Source organism: Mytilus edulis, chromosome 9, assembly GCF_963676685.1.
Source record: "Mytilus edulis chromosome 9, xbMytEdul2.2, whole genome shotgun sequence".
NCBI classification, from domain to species: domain Eukaryota; kingdom Metazoa; phylum Mollusca; class Bivalvia; order Mytilida; family Mytilidae; genus Mytilus; species Mytilus edulis.
Genome location: NC_092352.1, coordinates 28,935,273 through 28,956,293, shown reverse-complemented (window position 1 = coordinate 28,956,293; position 21,021 = coordinate 28,935,273). Strand labels below are relative to the sequence as shown.

At 30.7% G+C, this 21,021-nt stretch overlaps 1 protein-coding gene and 1 long non-coding RNA gene across 2 annotated transcripts; both read right to left on the bottom strand.

Moving 5' to 3' along the window:
- Positions 1 to 662: 662 nt before the first annotated feature.
- Positions 663 to 1,337, bottom strand: LOC139488013 (uncharacterized). The gene is made up of 2 exons (XR_011655910.1): positions 1,256 to 1,337; positions 663 to 962 (listed from the first exon to the last, which is right to left on the bottom strand). It is a non-coding gene; the product is annotated as an uncharacterized lncRNA (long non-coding RNA).
- Positions 1,338 to 2,429: 1,092 nt separating this feature from the next.
- Positions 2,430 to 17,985, bottom strand: LOC139489900 (uncharacterized). Its single transcript, XM_071276747.1, has 9 exons — positions 17,914 to 17,985; positions 15,962 to 16,153; positions 14,379 to 14,488; positions 12,709 to 12,844; positions 12,437 to 12,562; positions 7,272 to 7,424; positions 5,407 to 5,523; positions 2,654 to 2,722; positions 2,430 to 2,464 (listed from the first exon to the last, which is right to left on the bottom strand). Exons 1-9 carry the CDS (start codon positions 17,963 to 17,965, stop codon positions 2,430 to 2,432), a joined length of 990 nt encoding a protein of 329 aa, XP_071132848.1. The 5' UTR covers positions 17,966 to 17,985.
- Positions 17,986 to 21,021: the final 3,036 nt, after the last annotated feature.

Below are 21,021 nucleotides of genomic sequence, written 5' to 3'. Positions count from 1 at the left end.
ATGTTTTCCGGATTTTATTGCTATGCAGTTTTTGTAAACTATATAGATTGTAATAATATATTAACCACTTATAATAAGTTTATCTTGTGAATCCCCTGGTTCATTTGATAATTCACACACAGGGATAAACCTATCTGGGATAGTTGTACCTTTTAGGGTATTTGCTAACAACCAATAGTGCAATAAACTGAATAATTATTAAAAAAAAAAAAAAATGGTAGAAATGATATGATTTTAATAGCCTTTTTCAGAGAGTGATTTATATTATGACAAAAGCCGATGGAACATGTTTTGACAGTACTTATTTTGTTAATACTCTTTAAGCATGCATCAATACTGTAATAATACAAAGAATTTTTTTCATATAATGTACCGTAACTTTTTAAAATCTTAACATTATGGACTCTTGTGTTCAAAACCATTTTTTCCTAAGTTGTTAAATCTAACTTTTTTCTGTTATGGGCAATTTACTAGTATCAGTTAATTTTCTTTTATGCTAGCTTACTTGACCCACAACTGGGTTTTTTTTTGTAAAATAATAAAAAATAAATGATTCTGTAATTCAAATTTTTTATTATGATATAATAAAAATCGAAATTATTATTCACGAAACTCAATTTTTATATCATATTATAGGTTCTAAATAGTCATCTTTATCGAAATGTTCTTTATATGAATTTCTTTTTTCTACGTCTGCTGTTGCGTAGTGTACTTCCACATCCGGAATAGTATGGTAGTGCTGTTCCGGTACCAAATAACCTTGGTAATCCAACGTGTCTTCTGATGTATCCATTATCTCTTCATGACGGTTTGCTGTAGGTTGTAAAACGTTTTCAGACAATTCTTTATATCCAGAATCATTCAGCTCTTCGTTAGTATCTTCTATTCCTGTGTAATTTGAAAATTCGGTACCAGGTAACCTTTCATTAACACTCTTTAAAATTTCTTGATACATTCGTATTCTGCAAAAGTATGATTGTAGTAAGTCATTGGTACCTTATTTTATGTTAATTTCCTTAAATAACAACTAGAATGAAGTTAAAAAAAAGTTTTATTTTGATAAACAATGGAAAAGTTGAAATAAAAAAGAAAATACAACTTCACGAATTATAAGGTAGTGATTACTAAACATCAGAAAAATACCATTTAAGTGACACACAACACTGTAAAATAGGGCAAAGATAGCACATGTGTAAGCTTCTCAATATGTAATCCCAGATGAATTATTGTTCGTTTATTAACTTGACATACTTACTTTCGAAATGCTTTGATACTGATTATAATCATTGCAGATATCAGGATAAAAACAAGCAAACTGACTGCTACTATAACTAAAATAAAATAAACATTTTACTTAATAACAGCAATAAATGAAATTATTTTAAAATTTAAACACAAAGTGTTACTCTTTTAGGAATTTTGTTTTGTTGTAATGATAAAAGACTGATTATTGATGAATTTAGCACTACAGTGGGTTTTCTTATTTCTACGTGAAAGCCAATTGTACAATTGTTAAACAAAATGCCTTACACCTATATGGTTAAAAAGTAAAATCACAAAATTACTGATATCCGAGAAAAAGAAAAGTATCTAATCAAATGAACAAATCAAAAGCTCGAACACATAAAACGGATGGATAACAACTCTCACATTCCTGACTACTTGGTACAGATATTTTCTTATGTAGAAAATGGTTGATTGAAACTGGTTTTATAGCTAGCTAAACCTCTCACTTGTATGACAGTCGCATTATATTTACAACGATGCGTGAACAAAACAAAAAGATATAATAGAAGAAAATGTCAACAATATGGGCACAGCAGTCAACATCGTGTTATAAACAATATGAATCATCATTAGTAGAAAACAATAAATTACTGTAGACACCATATTCATACTCATAATTGAGAGCGTTTTTTTTTATTAAAAAATTATATTGGTTTTAAATATATATATTATAGGCTGCTACACTTATCTTCGAAGGCTGCTAAACTTGAATAATAAAAGCAACAGTGGTATACAGTTGCTCAACGTTCGTGAAGATTTGTCTCTTTGGCAATAATACCACATCTTTTCTTTTTATATATTTATAGAAACTAGATGTCTTATCAATTTGCAGAAATCTCCAAAACAATATTGTCAGCGTGTTATAAAAAATAAATTATAATGTAGGTGCTATTTGAACGGTTTGTATTTTATAATACGTTAACAATATTGTTTTCGACATTTCTGCGAATTGATAAGACAAGATAAAGATAAATCTACTCAGGATTGTGACGTCTGATTTGTAGTAACATAGACAGAGATACAATGGCTAGAAGATTGGAGCTTTGAAGCCTTGTTGAGCCCTTCCATCCCGAAAAAACAATAAGAATTAGTCTCTTCTTATGTATTAGCCATTAATATACCACTGGATTCAGTTAATTGGTTTATATGGTTGTTAATTCAATTCTGCCGCTAACGTCTTTTGAAAAAAAATCAAGTTTATTTCTATCATTACACTAACTAGATTTCGTTCTTTTTGAAATCATTTGTTTTGATTTTTTTTTTAGTTATTACTCTTAAACCCAACCAATTAGTTGTTTGCATTGTATTCGATTATGATTCTTTAATCCCCCTTTGCCATTTCGTATACATGTGCATAACAACTTACCAGCTATAGGAAGAGTTATGAAGCGTGGACTTTTATTGAATGTACTGTTCTCGATTGCGTTCCTTTTTTCTAAAAATATAAGAAATACTTTAAAAACACTTAATATACATTTTTCATGGATATAATATATGAAGAATGTTGAGTTCATTAGCTATCTTATATTGTCCATTCTTTACACTAACATCTGTTCCCTTACTTGTGAGTTTAAATCTTATTTTGAACAAATTTCTAATCATATTTCGTGCATTTAATGTTCAATGAAATCCCAAAAGTTATGTATATATTTATGTTTATAAAAAAAAATGTTCCGTTCCACATTATTTTTGTAGATAATTGATGAGAAGCTATTTTTGGGTTATTCAAAGTAACTATTGGTATGCAATAATATAGGGTTATTGCATGAATATTGGGGAATATTGTCCCGAGTAGAATTTTATATTGCACGAGCTTGCGAGTGCAATATATGTTCTACGAGGGACAATATTCACCAATATTCATGCAATAACCCTTTTATTGTATAGCAATATAATATCTAAAAGTAAAAATTGGTTTAAACTAAGATTTTGTCGTTGATGACGTCATGAATTTTGAAGATTTATTGCACTAGTGCAATATTAGAATTTATTGCACGCTAACTTTTGGTTACTTTCTGTGGGAAATATTATATTGCTATACAATAATATGCTTTTTCCTTGTGTATGGGAGATAATTTGCTACTGTCAGTTCAGAAAATGTCATTTACGGTTTCATAAGTTAAGATAGCTTATTTCCCACTGATTCCGAAATTATATGGATTTTATATACTTTTTCTTCAAATAAAGGAGATGAAATGCTACTTCCGGTTTAAAGAAGGCGAAATCCGGTGTTAAGGTTATTGTATGTCTGATTTGAAAAATATATAGTGTATGAGTATTGGTTCCTTGAGTGAGTTCTCTGCCGGTTTAAAATTAAAACCGAGGAAAACAAATCAAATATAAAGAGTCCTCGAGCTCGCGACAAAGTAAAGCTTCATTTTTTGTTTACGAGAATACATAGACATATAACAAGATGTAATATGATTTCCAATGAGACAAATTTCTACAAGAGAACAATTGACACATGTATTAAAACTAAAGGTCAACGTACGGCCTTCTAAAACGCCTGACATGACAAAATGTAACTGTTTTACGGACAGAATAATGAACAAAAAACAAATATTATATAAAGAAACAAACGACAACCACTGACCAATGGTCCTGACTTGGAAAATGCACTTACAGAAGGTTGCGCGAAGTTAAACTAGTTTGAACGCGCCAGCTCTTCCCTAACATTGAATAGTGGTGTAACAGTACAACATAAATACAAACTGTATATAATAATCAGATGAAAATGACTGAACTCATTAATTGGACAAAAAGTAAACATAATTTAATAAAAAAAAAAAAAAAACACACAGAGAGGACGAAGCAAGGTACTTATACATCCCAGCCACAAAAATACACAGAGAGTACTCTCAGTTAAGTTTGAAGCCAATAACAACTAAGAAATTAAAATAAAACATCTCAGACTAAAATATTGATCAGTACACATCCACCATCTAAATGATTTAGTGTAAAGACGGACCATAAATGTGTATGTGTATGGTAATATAATGTATAGTTTGAATTTGATCTACTGATTACAAAAACAATAGTAATAACAAGTTTGTTATTGCTAAAATGTCCCTGATACTTGATCGTAATATTTCTGACATACAATGGTACGACATAATGACCGAAAAAACGTTAGTTTGTATTTGCAAACATTACACTCGTAGAACAGATAAAAAATAAAAGAATTATAATTTTGGACGCTACACGCTGGTTTCGTAGAATCAATTAAAATTAAATGCCAAAACAGTTGTGCAAAAAAGATCTATGTCAATATAGTCCTTGATTAGCAAAAAATTAATGGGTTGAATTATTCAACATTTTGTAAACAATAGATTTACATTAAAGGAATATGTCAACGAAAATTCATGTCAGAACAAACACAAAGTACAGACTACTGAACTGTAATATCCTCTGGCTGAAACGTCTACAAGCAGAATGTTGTTGGGGATACCAATCAACTCACCCTAAATATTTGATATTAGATGAGCTTGGTGTTTTAAAGTCTCAGTGAAATTTGTCTACTTCAACTCCCCCTCCCCCAATTTCTAGGTGTTTTTTTTATAACTAAATACATGCTGTGTACATTAGAATTCTATAATACATTTTAGCAGCAATACATACTTGCAGGAAATACTTCTGTTGAATTTAAATGATTGTTTTATATCCAATATCTCAAATGGATTTCAGTTTCATAAAAAAATTCATTTCGCTAATACAAATACTCTCACACTACTACATAGTCATGATTTACAATTGATATATTTAAGTAAATATCATAAGTATACATAATTGTGAACTTTTTTCTTTATATACATTTAAAGTCATAGAGAATTAAATTAAAAGGAATATAAAAGTCCTGTTCCGTAGAATATCTGCATATTAATTACTGATTTGAATGATTATTTCCAGATACAACACACTTTTATTTTGATTTCGTAAGGGTCATTGCTAGCTTATGGCAGTGTTTAAATGGTTAATTGATGATGAACAAAAAAATAATTAAATAAATTGGATTAGCAGTCCCTAGAAATGGACTACATAAGACTAACAGTAATTACGCTTTACATACAAAAGTGGAGCTTAACATTTCGAAACATGGTAGGAAATTCAAAAAGAACTTACGATTTCCTGAACACAAGAATGGGAACCTAGATGTACAATTTTCCACAGTTAAGTAATTGTTCGTTTCCACTGTCGACACTGCAAGACACGATTCTCTATCTTCTTTGGTAAGTTTACCTGCACATATGAAAATATTATTATCACCGCATTTTTATATGCAATGAGCCACACGACAGATGAGCTATGGAAAAAATAATTATAATCATGATTCCTGTCTTATACTGAACACTCTATTTATGTTATATTCCTTCATATTCACCAGAAAAATATTATCGGTCAGAATGGTGCATTAAATAGTAAAAAGATTAATTTTAATATACTTGAATATCATTGGCATCACAACAACTGTAATAAAAACTAAAAAATTTCCAAAAGATGAATCCAAGAAAATATATTTTCTTATGATAATTAATGGCAGCACTGACAACCATTGGAATATGATTGACAGAAAAATGTCGAAGCGTGATTTGAACATTTTATTCACAATAGATTGAGAAACAAATAACTAATAATTGGTTTGAATTCGTTATCCACAGTAGATTTAGAAAGAACAAGAAAAAAAGAATGATATGCATTGTTTATTCACAGAAGATTGAGAAAGAAAAATACAGAAGAATAATTTGAGTACTTTATTCCCATTGTATTCAAAGGAATAAGTAATCTTAAACATCATGAATGAATCCATCTTATCTTTGTTTGTCAGATTAATTTGTATGTGTGTTTGAATGTTTAAGTTAGTTGTGTTTGTACGTCTATGGTTAAGGCTGCAGATCATAATCAATTCACTCTGTTCGTGGTGTAGAATGATACTTCCTAGGAAATACATGGGATTTTTACTGCCAGAGTTAATTTGTTACTCTTTTTGTTTTTGAAAAGGTGACTGTATAATTTGTGGTCCTGCTCGTTGCATACATATGTAAATAAGTGAAACAAAATTAACTGTTGACAGTGAAAGTAGTGAACTGGCCAGTGGGATGAAATTAGCCGTATTCATTTATTTATGAAACAAATCTGAGAGAAAATGGCGTTATCAGTAAGGCATATGGATTTTTTTCCATTGTGACGTTAATTGATACCGTTTTTCAAAAAAAAATAAAAAATAAGGCATTACGCGAAAACCAGCATATTTTATTATAATTGATATCGTCTATCAGCTGTTTATTTCATGTCTAAACCGGTTTAAAATAAAAAGCAATAGTAGAATATCGTAGTTCAATAGTAATAAAAAAAATCTGGAGTACAAACTTAATTTGAGATAAAAAAAAAATAACTATAAGAGGAAAAAAACGAACAGAAACAATAAAAGTCAAATAAAAAAATACCGATCTCCGAGGAACGGCAACAAATACAAACCATATTCCTGATTTACATGACATTATTTTTTAAATATTAATTTTTCTATAAAGCATAGTAACCAATAAATAAAAAATGAAAAAGGCGCCATATTTACACAGTTTTGGCTGTTGGTTCCTAACTACTTACTTTTTGAAAAGTTTATTTAAATTCTAAATTTCAATGAATCAACTGTAAAAAAAAAAAAACAACAAATCTTGTTGACGTCTTTTTCATATTTATTTGTATGTTTGTTTTAATTTTAAATTTAGTTATGTTTGTTAGTATGTGTATATGCTTAAACAGATTTTGACTGCTTGCTCCCTGTATTTGTCACGTTACCCAAATATGTTCAATTTAGTTGCCCTCCCAAATGTGTGTTTATAACTGAACCATAAACTACTGTCATGAAAGGTTTGGCTAGCTGAAACATGATATATAGCAAACAGGTCAGATTAGAAATAAGTAACTTCCTTAGTAACATATCAGACAATAGTATGCAAGACAAGACAACACATATATAACAAAATTACCAGTAACAACTGTATGTGTTCTAAAAATCGGAGTCCAATAATATGTTTCTGCAGTAGCCTTTTTTGGTAGTGTATCTTTTCTGTACAGTATGAAACTATTCTCTTCCAAACATTTCTCTTGATATGCATACCAAGATAGTTTTATTATTACAACTACAATAAGCATTAAAGAATCAGAAGTATATACAATGTATCAGACTATCAAACAAATTTTAAATGCAATCATATTGATACATTTATTATCAACTCCGTACAAGTTATGATACGATGATGTGCTTTACAAATAATAGTATGTAAGACAGAAACAAAACTTGAGTGCCATATCTTTAAAAACCTATAAAACTGACTCACTAACACTATGTAATACTTTTAATTGAAGGCGCGTTAAGCTGTGTCGCGTATTTATGCACATATACAGATAAATTCCAAATTACACCACATCTATCATGAAACAATTACTTTTAAATGTTACTTACAAATGATATTACCTTGCCATATCCATAAATGAAAATTCGTCAATACAAACTCATCGCATTTAAAATTCTTTTCAGGGTCGTAGTCTAGTCAATTTAGTGATCAACCTGCACCTTATTGCAAAACATATTTTTTCTCTGAAAAACAAGTCTGTTACTATTTATGAACAACATACTAAAACTATATTAAAATATATATTGCGGAAAGTGTTGAAACTCATGTAATAAAAGTAAGGTTATATGAGTTGCCTCCCCTTATTTGAAAAAATTGAAAAAAATTAATTTATACAAAAAATGTTCTGCATTTTTTAAAACTATTGTAGCAATACTATTAGTTACATAGTGTGCTAGTGACCTAATACGGTATATATGGGGTCAGTAAATTCCATATGGGGTGAGAGCGAAGCTCGAATCCCCATATTGAATTTACTGACCCCATATATACCGTATTACGTCACTAGCACATTATGTAACGAATTTATCTTACCGACTATCTAAACGTGTAAAATTTAGACTTGTGATCTATCAAAATGAGGAAGCCAGTCTTCAATACTGTTAGAATTAAGAAACTACTTCCATTGATCCTACAAGAATAGCCAACGATAACAACTTGTTGGGTTAAATCTGTTTAATGAATTTATTTCAATCTTAAAAAATCAATTTCTTCGTCTGTTGAAACCCTTCAGATTTTTCTCAGTTCCGTTTTATATTTATTAAGTGACGTTACACCATTACTAACCGTGTATGAAATAATCCCGAACTTCCTACTACCTAATATGGAATATAAAGGGACGTAACTATAGTACTATCCGTGTATGAAATAAGCCCCGCCTCCCTACTAACTTAAATCAAATATACACGGTCTTCACACGGACGCTTTTAACCAATCACATTCCTAGAAATGTATAGGAGGTAAGATAAAATACAATACATAATTATCTCAACTCAAAAGAATATTATTACAAATGCATCACTTTCCTGTCTTAAAATTTGTATATTTGAATAAAGATATAGACCGAGATTGTGTTCTGCTATTATACAATTCAAGAATTTAATTCTTCCCCACAGTATTGGTAAACATGTAATCTATAAAGCTAAACATTTATATTCTTAAAGCATGAGGTGTATTCTTTTAGATATTTTTCTGTTTTATTTCAAATGAGTTAAGAAGGTCACAGGTGCAAAAAAAATCGGCAAATATTTAAACATTTTTTTTTTTCATTACAACTTTTATTTACTACACTTTTAGTTGTTACTTTATGATATGGTACAAAAAATCAACCAAAAACATCAATTTGATTTGGCCACAGATGATTTTTAAAATGTTTATATCATTGAAAAAGCTCGTAATTATCTGCCTTTGTTGAAAAAATGCCATTATTTTGCATTAAAATGATTTTTTTTTTAACTTATTTGTGACCTAGATTTTTTTTTTCAAACAAGCTGTACTTCAATTAACTATTGTAAAATTTTTGCGATTTCTGTAATTTAGTTCTTTTTTTATTTCGATATTACCTTTTTTCTCCTATTAGTTCAACAGAAAAAAATAATAAACAAAAATGCATGCTTATTTTGAAGGCAGATTGTGAACTTAAATCAACGGTGACCACATATTTTTGTTTTATGTTTCTACTAGTTAGAAGATAAGTTTATTTATAGAAAAAAAAGCGAAATCCTATATGAGAATACTTATACACGCGAGCCCCCTTAAATACAGGCCAGTCAGTACATTCCGTAAACAGAAAACGGCGTCTTTAACATTGATATTTCTTTATTAGAGTATAATTATGAATAAAGAGAGATTTGAGGTTTTCAAAGTCAATGAGAGGGCAACCCAAACTATTAACAAAAACCAGTAGACATAATTTCAAATTAGATAGACTATCTAACCGCTATCTCTAGTCATAAGTCTCCTATTTGTTTACAGTTCTTAGGCTTAAGATGATTACCTTTTATTAAATGTTTTCAATGGGATATCTTAAAATAGTTATCAACGTAACCAGGATTATTAAAGAAGGAACTTGGTAATGCATTTCTTTGTATATAAATGCATATATAACTTTGACCATAATATTTTCATACAGCAGACATCCCAAGTAAGTTCTTTATTATTATCATTTAATAAATGTGTCAGACCACCACATACAGGTTTATAGCATACACACATAAAGTGGTGATACTATCAACACTTCCAACAGAAAGTGATCCCATCAATTATTCAACAGTCTTTAACTTAGTTATCTCATTTTCCACATCCACAATTGGACCACTTTGGTACAATTACTAGTTAAATTCAAGCTCTTAAGAGTTGTTTCATTAACCCTCATACCTCATATTCTTATATCTATATCTTGAGGTAAACTTATCATCATATTGACACAATTTTCCTGGAAACTGTCTTAAACAATATCAGATCTATATTTTATGCTAGTTCAGTGACCTAGTATATGTTCCCAAATTTAAAAACCTTATATATCTGAAATTAAATGTGGAAATTGATAGAGCTTGGTTAATAAAATTGGTCTGTGTAACTGTGGCGTATGCAATTCGAATTTTGATAAAGTAGCTAATGAAAAAATACACAAAAAGGACTACAATCAATGACAATGCAAGGACACTAGAAAAAAACTCTTCTCAGTAATTAACATGACAATTTCAAAGTCAGAAACTAAACTGATGTACAGTTATTTTTTAACACAATCAATTCTTTGGTTATTATATCTAAACGTATAATTACTATACATACATAACAGAAACATAGGATAAAAGAGCAAATGCACTTCTTAAAACTGAGTTTTACTGTGTGTTTATTTATTCTACATTGTCTAGAGAAACTAGCGGAGGGTTGAGTTCTCACACAACATGTTTCAACCCAGCAACATTATTGCACCTATCCCAAGTGAGGAACCTCTACCCGTTGTTTGTCTTGTGTGTTTATTTTATAACTTTGGTTCATTTGTATGTATTTGAGTTTCAAAGATGGTGTCCATTTTGCCGAACTAGTGTACACAATAATTAAGGGGTCAGCTGAAGCCCACCTTTGTTTGCCGGATTTACTTGCTATGTTAAAGACCCATTATAGTGGCTTAATGTTCTCTTGGACATATTCCCTGTTTCCATTCTACATTTTAGGTTTTTATAAATCAGACTGGAACTAACCAAGATTTTTTATGCCCCACTATTAGGGATATTGTGTTTTTCGGTCTGTGCGTCCTTTTCTTCGTCCGTCTGTCCCGCTTCGATTTAAGTTTTTGTTAAAGTTTTTGGTCAAGGTAGATTTCGATGAAGTTGAAGTTTAATCAACCTGCAACTTAGTAAACATGTTCCCTATGATAATTGTAATGCCAAAATTAGAGTTTTTATCCCAATTTCAGTGTCCACTGAACATAGAAAATGATAGTGCGGGTGAGGCATCCGTGTATTATGGACACATTCTTATTTTATAATTAGTTCGTAACATAAAATATTTCACACAACAAATTGGATATTATTGATATCCATAACAAGAGGAATGGTCATATGCATATAGACATAAGATACTATAGTATGACTATAAAGATCCCAACTTAAAAGTTTTGATCATGAATAATCGAGCTGTTTTTTTTCCATTTTCACATTTTTCTCCACAAATCGCATTTTACAAACGAATAACAATTTGGTTAAATACTACTAATTATGTGAATTCTTAAGATAAACATCAGATAGTATTTTATATGTTATATTTAGATCCCGATTCAAAAGTTTTTGATTGAATTTTCTGTCTTAAAACATATATTCAACCAAAATTATTACCCAAATATTAATAATTGATACATACAGGACTTCACAAAATAAACATAAAATAGTTTGTTCTTTTTTCTATATAGATCATATTTCAAAAATTTTAACAATTAACGGAGATTTTCTACGTTTCCAGTTTTGACGTTTTTTCACTAAAAAAAATCACTCAATTCACCTCAAAACTACTTCAATATGAAAAATAATAAGTAGAGGACATCATAATAGTCTTTTAAGATACCATTTCCTGTCTTCAACAAGCTTTAGGTAAAACGAATGTAACATTAAATAACAATTATTCTTCTTTACCAGTTTTCGTCAACTTTTCTCTAAAAACCACATGTTTTACCCCAAAAATAATCGTTACCGCAATTTATATCAATGTGCAGTTTAAGTATGTTGTTAGTATACGTCTATATTATAATTTGCACCAAAAAAAACTTGTGTCATAATTTATTGGATGTTGAGTAATTTTAGAGCTAAATTGACTAGGCTGTCGATCAAAACACAATATTTGATGTCAAAAGACGTATAAAGACAGGGTTTGCCTAACAAATGACGATAGAAAGTATTACTAAGTTCATCGTAGATCAACCTTGAGTAATGAAGTTGGACCTAAGTTTAATAATAGTTTTTCAATTAATCGATAGATAGTTTAGGAAAGGTATGTCATTAACTTTGTAAGTACTGAAGCTCTGACGACTGGTCTAATAATGCAATCGGTGACTTATAGTTCACAAGCACCATAGAGGAGACTGGTATTTTACATTTAAAGGAAAACTTATAAATATGGTGCGTCAAATTTTAATTTACCTTTACCAATAACAATCACAAAAATTTGAAAACCAAGAGTGATCAAGATTCTTGAATACGAAAGGTTATATAACTTAATAATAATAATAAAATAAATCTCACATGTATTGTTGCTACATCCATATAAATAGTTTTCATTGCAGTCACTGACAACATACTTGCTTTTGTCTTGGGTTGTTGTAAGACACTCGTTTTCTATGTACTTTTGTGTTGGGTTCGTGTTTAAATCTGCAAATAAGATAAAACAACATTTAATTATTTTCAAAGGTGTTGTCGATTTTGAGTATCGAGTAAAATTGAGAAAAATTAAAAAGAGTAAAACGGTAATCGAATAGAAGTGATTGCTATGCAACTTCAATCATATTGATGTTTACCTTCAACAAATGTAAACACCAGGGCTGACCGACCGGAACTACAAGGAGTGTGGCTGGCGTTGGTACATGGCCTCCTGCAGTCATTTATATCACCGTTGATTTCAGGTTTATAAGTAAGGCAGTAGCAGGTAGTGTCCTAAAAAACAATGTTTTAACTTACAAACTCAAATGTAACCCAATCGTTGTGAAAGAAAGAAAATAATGACTTCGGAAAGTCATAAAAATGGATAAACGATCGATACTACTCTTAAAAAGTAAACAGTTACTAGTAACAAATTACGTTTAGCCTACAGATTGGGCGATTTATCCAAAATTAATCTGCGAAGCGTTTGATATATATTAAACAGTGACCAATTGTCATTTTAAATGTTGTTCTTCAATAGCTATTCATATTTTTAATATATATATATTTTTTAATCTAAGCATTGAAACGGCATATATCATGCAGTTGATTACATGTGCTCTTATATTCACAAGATAGAATAAATAAAGGCAACAGTAGTATACCGCTGTTCGAAACACATAAATCGATAGAAAATAACAAATCCGGTTACAAGCTAAAACTGACGGAAACGCATTAAATATAAGAGGAGAACAATTACACAACATTAAAATGTAACACACATAGAAACGAAGTAAGCATTAGGCAAAATTCGATGAGAATAACAAATATAATATCAGAACTAAATACATGAATAACTGTATTTAGAAATGGTCACTTATTATTCCAGATGGGGTTTTAAATATACTATAAACAGCAGCAGTTGCCCTTTTCTAGATTTCGACATTTTAATTTCTAAAGGGAAACTCCATACTAAATTGTACTACAAAAGAGACGATTTTTCATTCCCTATTGTTAATTTTCCTTTTTTAGACGGCGATGTGCCTTTAGCTCCAACATACGGTGTTTATATATCCAAACTCGTTCGGTATGCCCGTGTGTGTAGTGATGTCACAGATTTTAACTCCATACTAAAACTGGTACATTATTAGGTCAGGGATTTCGTAACCATCAATTACTTAAAACTTTCACTAAATTCTTTCATAGATACAAAGAGTATGTAAATTTGGCGGTACTGGTAGAAACTCATAAAAAATGGTATTTCACATCCTAAATTTTACGGTAATATTGTACTTAAAGCGCGAAAATCACAATGTGATCCATGTAAACTTATAGAACCTTTAAACAAACTTATTAGTAAGGGCTATCGTACCAATATTGTAATTAGATCTCTGAATATAGTTAACATTGCCACAAATATCGATTTTGTCATTAGCAAATTAAAACATAACTTAATTGAATTTTCTTTTCAAACGGGATGTATAGAGACACACACACGTTCATACGTGTTTCTCATTTTATATAGATTAGACCGTTGGTTTTCCCGTTTGAATGGTTTTACATTAGTATTTTTTTTAGCCCTTTATAGCTTGCTGTTCTGTGTTAGCCATTGCTCCGTGTTGAAAGGCGTACCTGGACCTATAATTGGTCATTTTTATAAATTGTTATTTGGATTGAGAGTTGTCTCATTGACACTCATACCACGTCTTCCTATATCTATATAATTTTCCATCATACATAAAAAGTACTGTGCAGCACAAAAAAACACACTATGTTCATATTCCTATCAACGTTCTTTCCCTTTTTTTTGCATTTACTTATAACGAACCTTTATGATAAAGTGTGTAGCAGTTATATAGTCAGAACAGAGTCGTAAGCAATCTTCAGCCGTTTTTACACTTATCCCAAAATCCATATGCGAAAGACTTCTGCCACATCCTGTCAATTAAAGAAATAAAGTAATTCACCTAGTTGTTTACTATGTTTTGTCTCTAATTGGCATTGCAAACCAATATACAGTGCAACCTGCCTAATCCGACACCTGAGTATTCCGACACCCTTCTTAATCCGATATTTTTTTCAGGTCCCTAAGTGTGTCGGATAACACTGGTTTCACTGTACTCGGAAGGGAACTATAAAATCAGTTAGAAGCTACAGAGTGCTGATCATACATCTATATATCTTTTTTTGTAATTTATATATATAATTTGCTGATAGTAGGAAGATACTAAACCAAACTTTTTTAAAGTTGAACTAGATAATACTTTGAATATTTAATGGACATCATAGTGATTTTGTTAACAGTTACGTTATATTTGTACCACTTGGGCTGGAGGACTTTTTCACTTTATTCTTGAATTATTATGCTGAGGACATTTGTTCGTCTTCATACTTCGACAAAGCGAGACACACAGTTCGTTTACATAGGAATGACGAAAATTTGTTGATAAAGTCTACCTTCAAGTTCAACAAATAGGTTGTCAAAAGGTTAATCCAATATACTTATCAATTGTTCCTCTGTGTAGCATGTTTTACATTTTTTGTTCTCTATTAACAATATAAACCGTATGGTATGCCAAATTAATTAATTTATAGCGCATGCTATCATTTTTAGGTCGAAAATCATTACGGATTATGTTTTTAGACCATTATTTTTCAATTTCACATTTGCAATGGTGGTATACAGAGATGACAGAGTTGAACATGAAGATGAGCCAGCAACGTACCGTTGTTTGTACAGAATTTTGTGAGGCTTATAATTCTCAAGGATCAGATTAAAACAAGCAAAACCCTCCAATTTGCTGTTCAGTAGAAATGTGTTAAATGAAGCCATGAAGGACATATAATTCGCTAAATATTCATCATTGTCAAATGATATGTTTCGTATGTGGATTACCTGAGTGCTTATTTATTATAATTTTTTTACAAGACACCCTTAATAGAGTAGAACGATTTACATATATTTATAAAAAATTTGTCCTTCTTAAAGCAATAAATTTATTTTTTCAAATAATCATTCTAAAATTGTATATATGGTAAATCAACAAACAATGTATTTGTAAGATATAAGTCACAAGCCTGAGAGGATAGATAAAAAGTTGGGAAAATCTTTTCGGAAGCTATTTTTTAATTTGCATTAAGCCCCGGTCACAACAGGGCGTACGAGTTTTTGTCGTGGAAGATCTATAAAATAGTTGTCGTGGCATTGTCGTGCAAAATGTCCAAAATGGTCAAATCAGCTACGACATGTCCACTTATTACGGGAAACGTTTAACGGCTATCGTACTGTTCAAGATTGGTAACACTGATTTTCCAAGAACTTATTTGGACAGATTTAAAATGTTTACAATTCTTGGTTCCACATATATTTTTTTTAATCCATGACTGCTACAATTCGGACACGAGACAAACCTATAAATGCAGCCCATCTTGTGTGTTTAACCACTGTTCCTGTCCAAGACTTTTCTACTCCCTTATAAACCATATAGTCTGATGATTTATTAAAAACATCATCGGTGTTTATCATTTCTATCCCTGGAAGTGAGCACACCTGGGAACTCGTTGTCCAACTGCTTTCTGGGAGTCCGATGAAGAATGAACATCCTGCCAGTAAACATGATGATATACAACGTAATGAATACCATACATTGATAGAAATGCATTTAAATAATCAAAAGTAACTGATTTAATAGTTTGTTTAGATTAAAAAGGATTACATTTCTATTTCAAAATAAATGAGATACCTTTACTAATTGATCACCTTTGTGGTGCAGAATTTGAGCAATATTTTAGCAGCATCTATATTTTGGTGACTTGCAACAATTTTACTTCCGTCGTTGTTAAGAATTCGAAGGGTACACTCAGGGATCTCCATGGCCTGTTTAACGATGGCGCCCCGCCATCGTTCAAATGTCTTGCGCCATCGTCAAATGACTCGCCCCATCGTTAAATTGTTTTGCGCCATCGTTAAATTGTCTTCCGCCATCGTTCAAAACTTCATCATTTTTTGTAGCCCGACGCCATTTTTTTATCAATTATAATCAAATGCATGTAATTGCATAACCCTTAGGCTTTTTATGTTATAATCCAACACAGTTCTAACGCCTGAGGGATATCCGGATTAAGATCGCTAATCACTTGTACCTGAGCTTGTACAGGTACATGTAGATCAACAAACCAGACAGGAGAATACTATCTGAGGATAGACGATCCATTTGTCGAATTAATCAACTAAGTTTCAGCAAATGATTATGATAATTTAGATTAAATAAATAAATTAATAATCCAGTTACAAAGAAAACAGTTTAACAAGTCGAACACGTGCTTTATTTTGACTTACGCAATCAGCATCCCCCTTTTTAAGAAGAACAAAATAAGACGCAAAACAGTAAATATTATTTCATCGCAAATAACTCGAGTACTGCTGTAACGATAATTTAGAATTACTTTAAAAGTTTAAAAGTAAAAACTTATTATAAATATTTCCTGTAAAGAAATATCGTATCGTAATTCCAAATTCATTTCGTATATATTACAATCAAATTGATACATCCGCGTTTCCGGTTTCTATTCAGACTCGAAAGATGCATGTTGCACAGCATCAATTTGTCAGATAAAGTCATTAGAAACCTTTTCATTTGCTTTACAAATCTCTTTAACCTTTTACATAACCCGTACGAATCGTTTTGTTGTTGCTGCAAATCAGCCATACCGGTAATGGGTTCTGAATTTGACAGTGTCCATGGAAAATAAGCTCCACATCATATGATTTGTAAACCCCATAACAATTACCAAAAATACAAGAAATCTACATGGGGACTTTCATGACAGCTTTTGGTCATTCTCGACTAAGGGGGGACCATGAAGACTTGGCATTTGAATGGTTAAAAACGGCAATAAATGAACATATTGATACTTCTAATTCTATAATGAAAATTCAAATAAATATAATTTAAATAAACAATGAATTAGCATGTTCACCATTCCTTGTATGGAGGGATAAAATACTTCCGATCGCGCTACACTGTACAGCGTAGACATGGTTTGTAATGGTGAAAGTTCCTCCATGGTTCAATTTTCATCCATGGAGATCCCTGACACTAGTAAAAAACTTGGAACTGCTACTCTTTTGGAGAAACAAGCTGCTTGGTCGGATTCCTGATGTTTTATAATTTATATACTATTTTGTGTTATGTGGACATTTCTTATTTGTTTTTGTGGTCAATTTGTGCTCTGTTGTTGGTGTTTTTATCGAAAAAAACCAACTGCCACTAACAGCAATATTATCCAAAATAAAATTTGTAAATGTAAATAATATTTTATCTTTTTACATACAAAACAAAGTAATTTAATAAATAACTTACCAGAAAATGAGATTAAAATGAACAAAATATACAACTGCATTATATCATTCATTTCTATTTCAAAAATATCTATATAATGATTAAATGTATTTTAATTATGTCCTTATATGACTTCATAAATGACCTCATTGTGCCGGAAAAAAAGTAATTTCAACTAAATTTGGTCATGCTAAAGAGTGACAAAGAAGGGGGTTTGATTTTATTCATTATTTTTTGTACAATCCGTAATGTATATGGTTTCTTTTAGTCATTAATTTCTGAATTAGTCCTTTGTGGTTAAGATATTTTATCATTTAGATATTGTGTCAAACATAATTAACTACGTGTTGATCGGTGTTGCCTGTGGTGGACTGTTATCAATATTGAATAGTCTTCAAGTAGTCAATGCCACTGCTGGTGGAGATTTATCACAAGCCCAGTAGTCAACACTTTTTGTGCTGACATGAATTATCATTGATTTGGTTATATTTATAGATTAACTGTTTACAAAATTTAATAGAATTTTTGAAATACTAAAGCTTTTCTACCTAAGGAATAGATTACCTTAGCTGTATTTGGCAAAACTTTTAGGAATTTTGGTCCTTAGTGCTTTATTGGCCTTTTTTTCACTTTTTTGGATTCGAGAGTCTTTTGTAGACGAACCGCGCGTCTGGCGGATATACAAAATTTAGTCCTGATATCTATGATGAGTTTATTCACATGATTCAAGTAATAAATTGTAATCGTTCAACCTTCAGTTTCTTGCTGATAGTGATTATGGAGACGAGTCTCTGTAGGATAGGTTAACCAAAATATTGAGATGATGTTAGGATTCCTCCTCAAGGACAACTACTTCCTAATAATATTGTCACTAGATAACCCATTGTTTTGTAAGTGCTTTTATCACAATTATTCGTGATTTGCCATTGATTTTTAGTTTTCAATGTAGGTTTGCTTTAACTTTTGATTGTATAAAAAAAACCTTATTAAGTAAATGTTAAAGACTTCATCAACGTGTATGTACCATTAACATATTTTAAAAAGAATTCCATAATGGGTAACACTTGTGAATCGAAAATAGTTCACATAAACATCTTACTTTTTGCAAAGATGGTTTTTTATTCCTCCGCCGTAGCGGAGGGGGCTTTAAGTTTTACCTTTGTCCGTCTGTACGTACGTCGGTTTCCGTTCTCTAACTTTAGTTTGCCATGTTATGAAATATTTATAAAAGGTACCAGGATTATGATTTAATACGCCAGACGCGCATTTCATCTACATCAGACTCATCTTATACACAATGATTATCACCACTAAACACATATAAGGTTTTAATTTTGATTGTGTCTCTTTAATCGTTATAGAGGTATGCCCCTTTACAAAGGAAAAATGCTAAATTTTTCGTTTCCGTTCTCTAACTTAAGTTTGCCATAACCAAATCGTATGAAACTTATACACAATGCTTATTACTACAATATACAGATCCAGTTTGATTTTTGGTGCCGTCACTTTTACTGTACTAGAGTTATGCCCTTTAAAAATGGAAAAATTGCTGAAAATTTCAAAAATGTCAATCAATAAAAAAAAAAAAAATTGGAATTATTTTCCTTTGTCCATGATTATAATTGAGTCAATTTCAATCAATGCTTTTTAAAATCTTCTTTGAAATTTGGAGTTATCTTTCTTTGTCCAGAATGGTATTTGAATCAACTAAAACCAATGCGTTATACAATGCAATATTCCTTTACTACCGATAAATAAAAGCAATCTTTACCATTCTATGCTTACAAGCACTTAGATTACAATTCTAGGGTTAGGCCCTTTACAAATGGAAAAATTTCTGATTTTTTTTCATTTCTGTTCATGTAACTTAAGTTTGTCTCGACTTAATTTAATGATGCTTATTACCACTAAACTCGGTTCAAGTTCAAATTTTGGCAGCTTCACTTCTACAGTTCTTTAACTATGTCCCTTTGTAACATTATATGCTAGCGGGGGCATCATTTGTGTCGCTATGGACACATTCCCCATTTATTTTTTCTAACCTCTGTTAAAGTTATTGTGACATGTTTGTAGCTGCTTACATGTACAAATGTAGATTTAAAGGTACAAAACAACACTTTAAGATAGACGACCATTGATATGTCCAAACTAAAACAAACAAAATGTTCAGCAACAAGTCCTTCAAGCACTTCTATGAAAACTGCATTTGAAACAAAATACATCATTGGTGTTTAAATTAAAATATTCAGGTCAAACGAAAATTAAGAACATATCAATCATTCAATCAATCATTTTTAGTCCAGACTATTTCAATATAAGTAAAGAATGAATGCATACATTTAACTAAATAACTGGTGGCTAGTAAGTCCTCACACAGTCGGCTTTAATTTTAATGTAAATGTATCTGCTTTATACACACTTGGCTAATCCGCGTTTGAAGAAATAATAAAGTAAAATTAGATTAAAAAGGAAAATAAGATTAAAATTATCAACATCTATAACTGCATTGAAACATACATTTTTAATAAATGATTGATATATAAAATCTTATTCTGATATATATCAAGTATTTTCTCGTATGAACTCGGCACTTAGGAAATGTTATCTCCGCTAAATCCTGGTTATTTCTGAATTGTTATTGTGACTACAGATTTTGAATAACTTGGGTTTCTGATAGTTTTCTCGATATTTTTATCCATGTTGTCTCCTAAATGCTGTTTTACTTATAAAATACACAAGGAATAAAATAAAAATAATCGTTATATTGTCTGAAATTGTGTTTTTATTTAATTTTATATATGACTAGATTGAAATCGAAGTTTTGAATTGCAACAGGCCACTTTGGACCACCTTTGTCAATATGGGTAAAGCAATATCGCCGTCATCGAAACCAACAAGAAACATTTCTAACGAAAAATGATATTAAGACATTTTAACGGAGTGAGAGCAAGGCGAATCTTTTGACATCAATGCAGAACCTCACCGAATACATGTCTTTGATATAAAAGGGCACAAGCTACGAAATATATAACAAAAATATAATCATTAATGAAAGTGAAATAGTGAACTAATATTTCGTTTTTATAAGCCAGTATGGTTCTTTTTTTTTTCAAAATAGGCCCAGAGACA

Coding starts and splice junctions, on each gene's coding strand:
- LOC139489900 (XM_071276747.1), bottom strand. CDS start 17,965: ATGAATGATATAATGCAGTTGTATATTTTGTTCATTTTAATCTCATTT. Junction 7,425..12,436: donor TGGATGTAGCAACAATACAT/GTGAGATTTATT, acceptor TGCTTATTGTAG/TTGTAATAATAAAACTATCT. Junction 2,723..5,406: donor ATTCTTGTGTTCAGGAAATC/GTAAGTTCTTTT, acceptor TTATATTTTTAG/AAAAAAGGAACGCAATCGAG.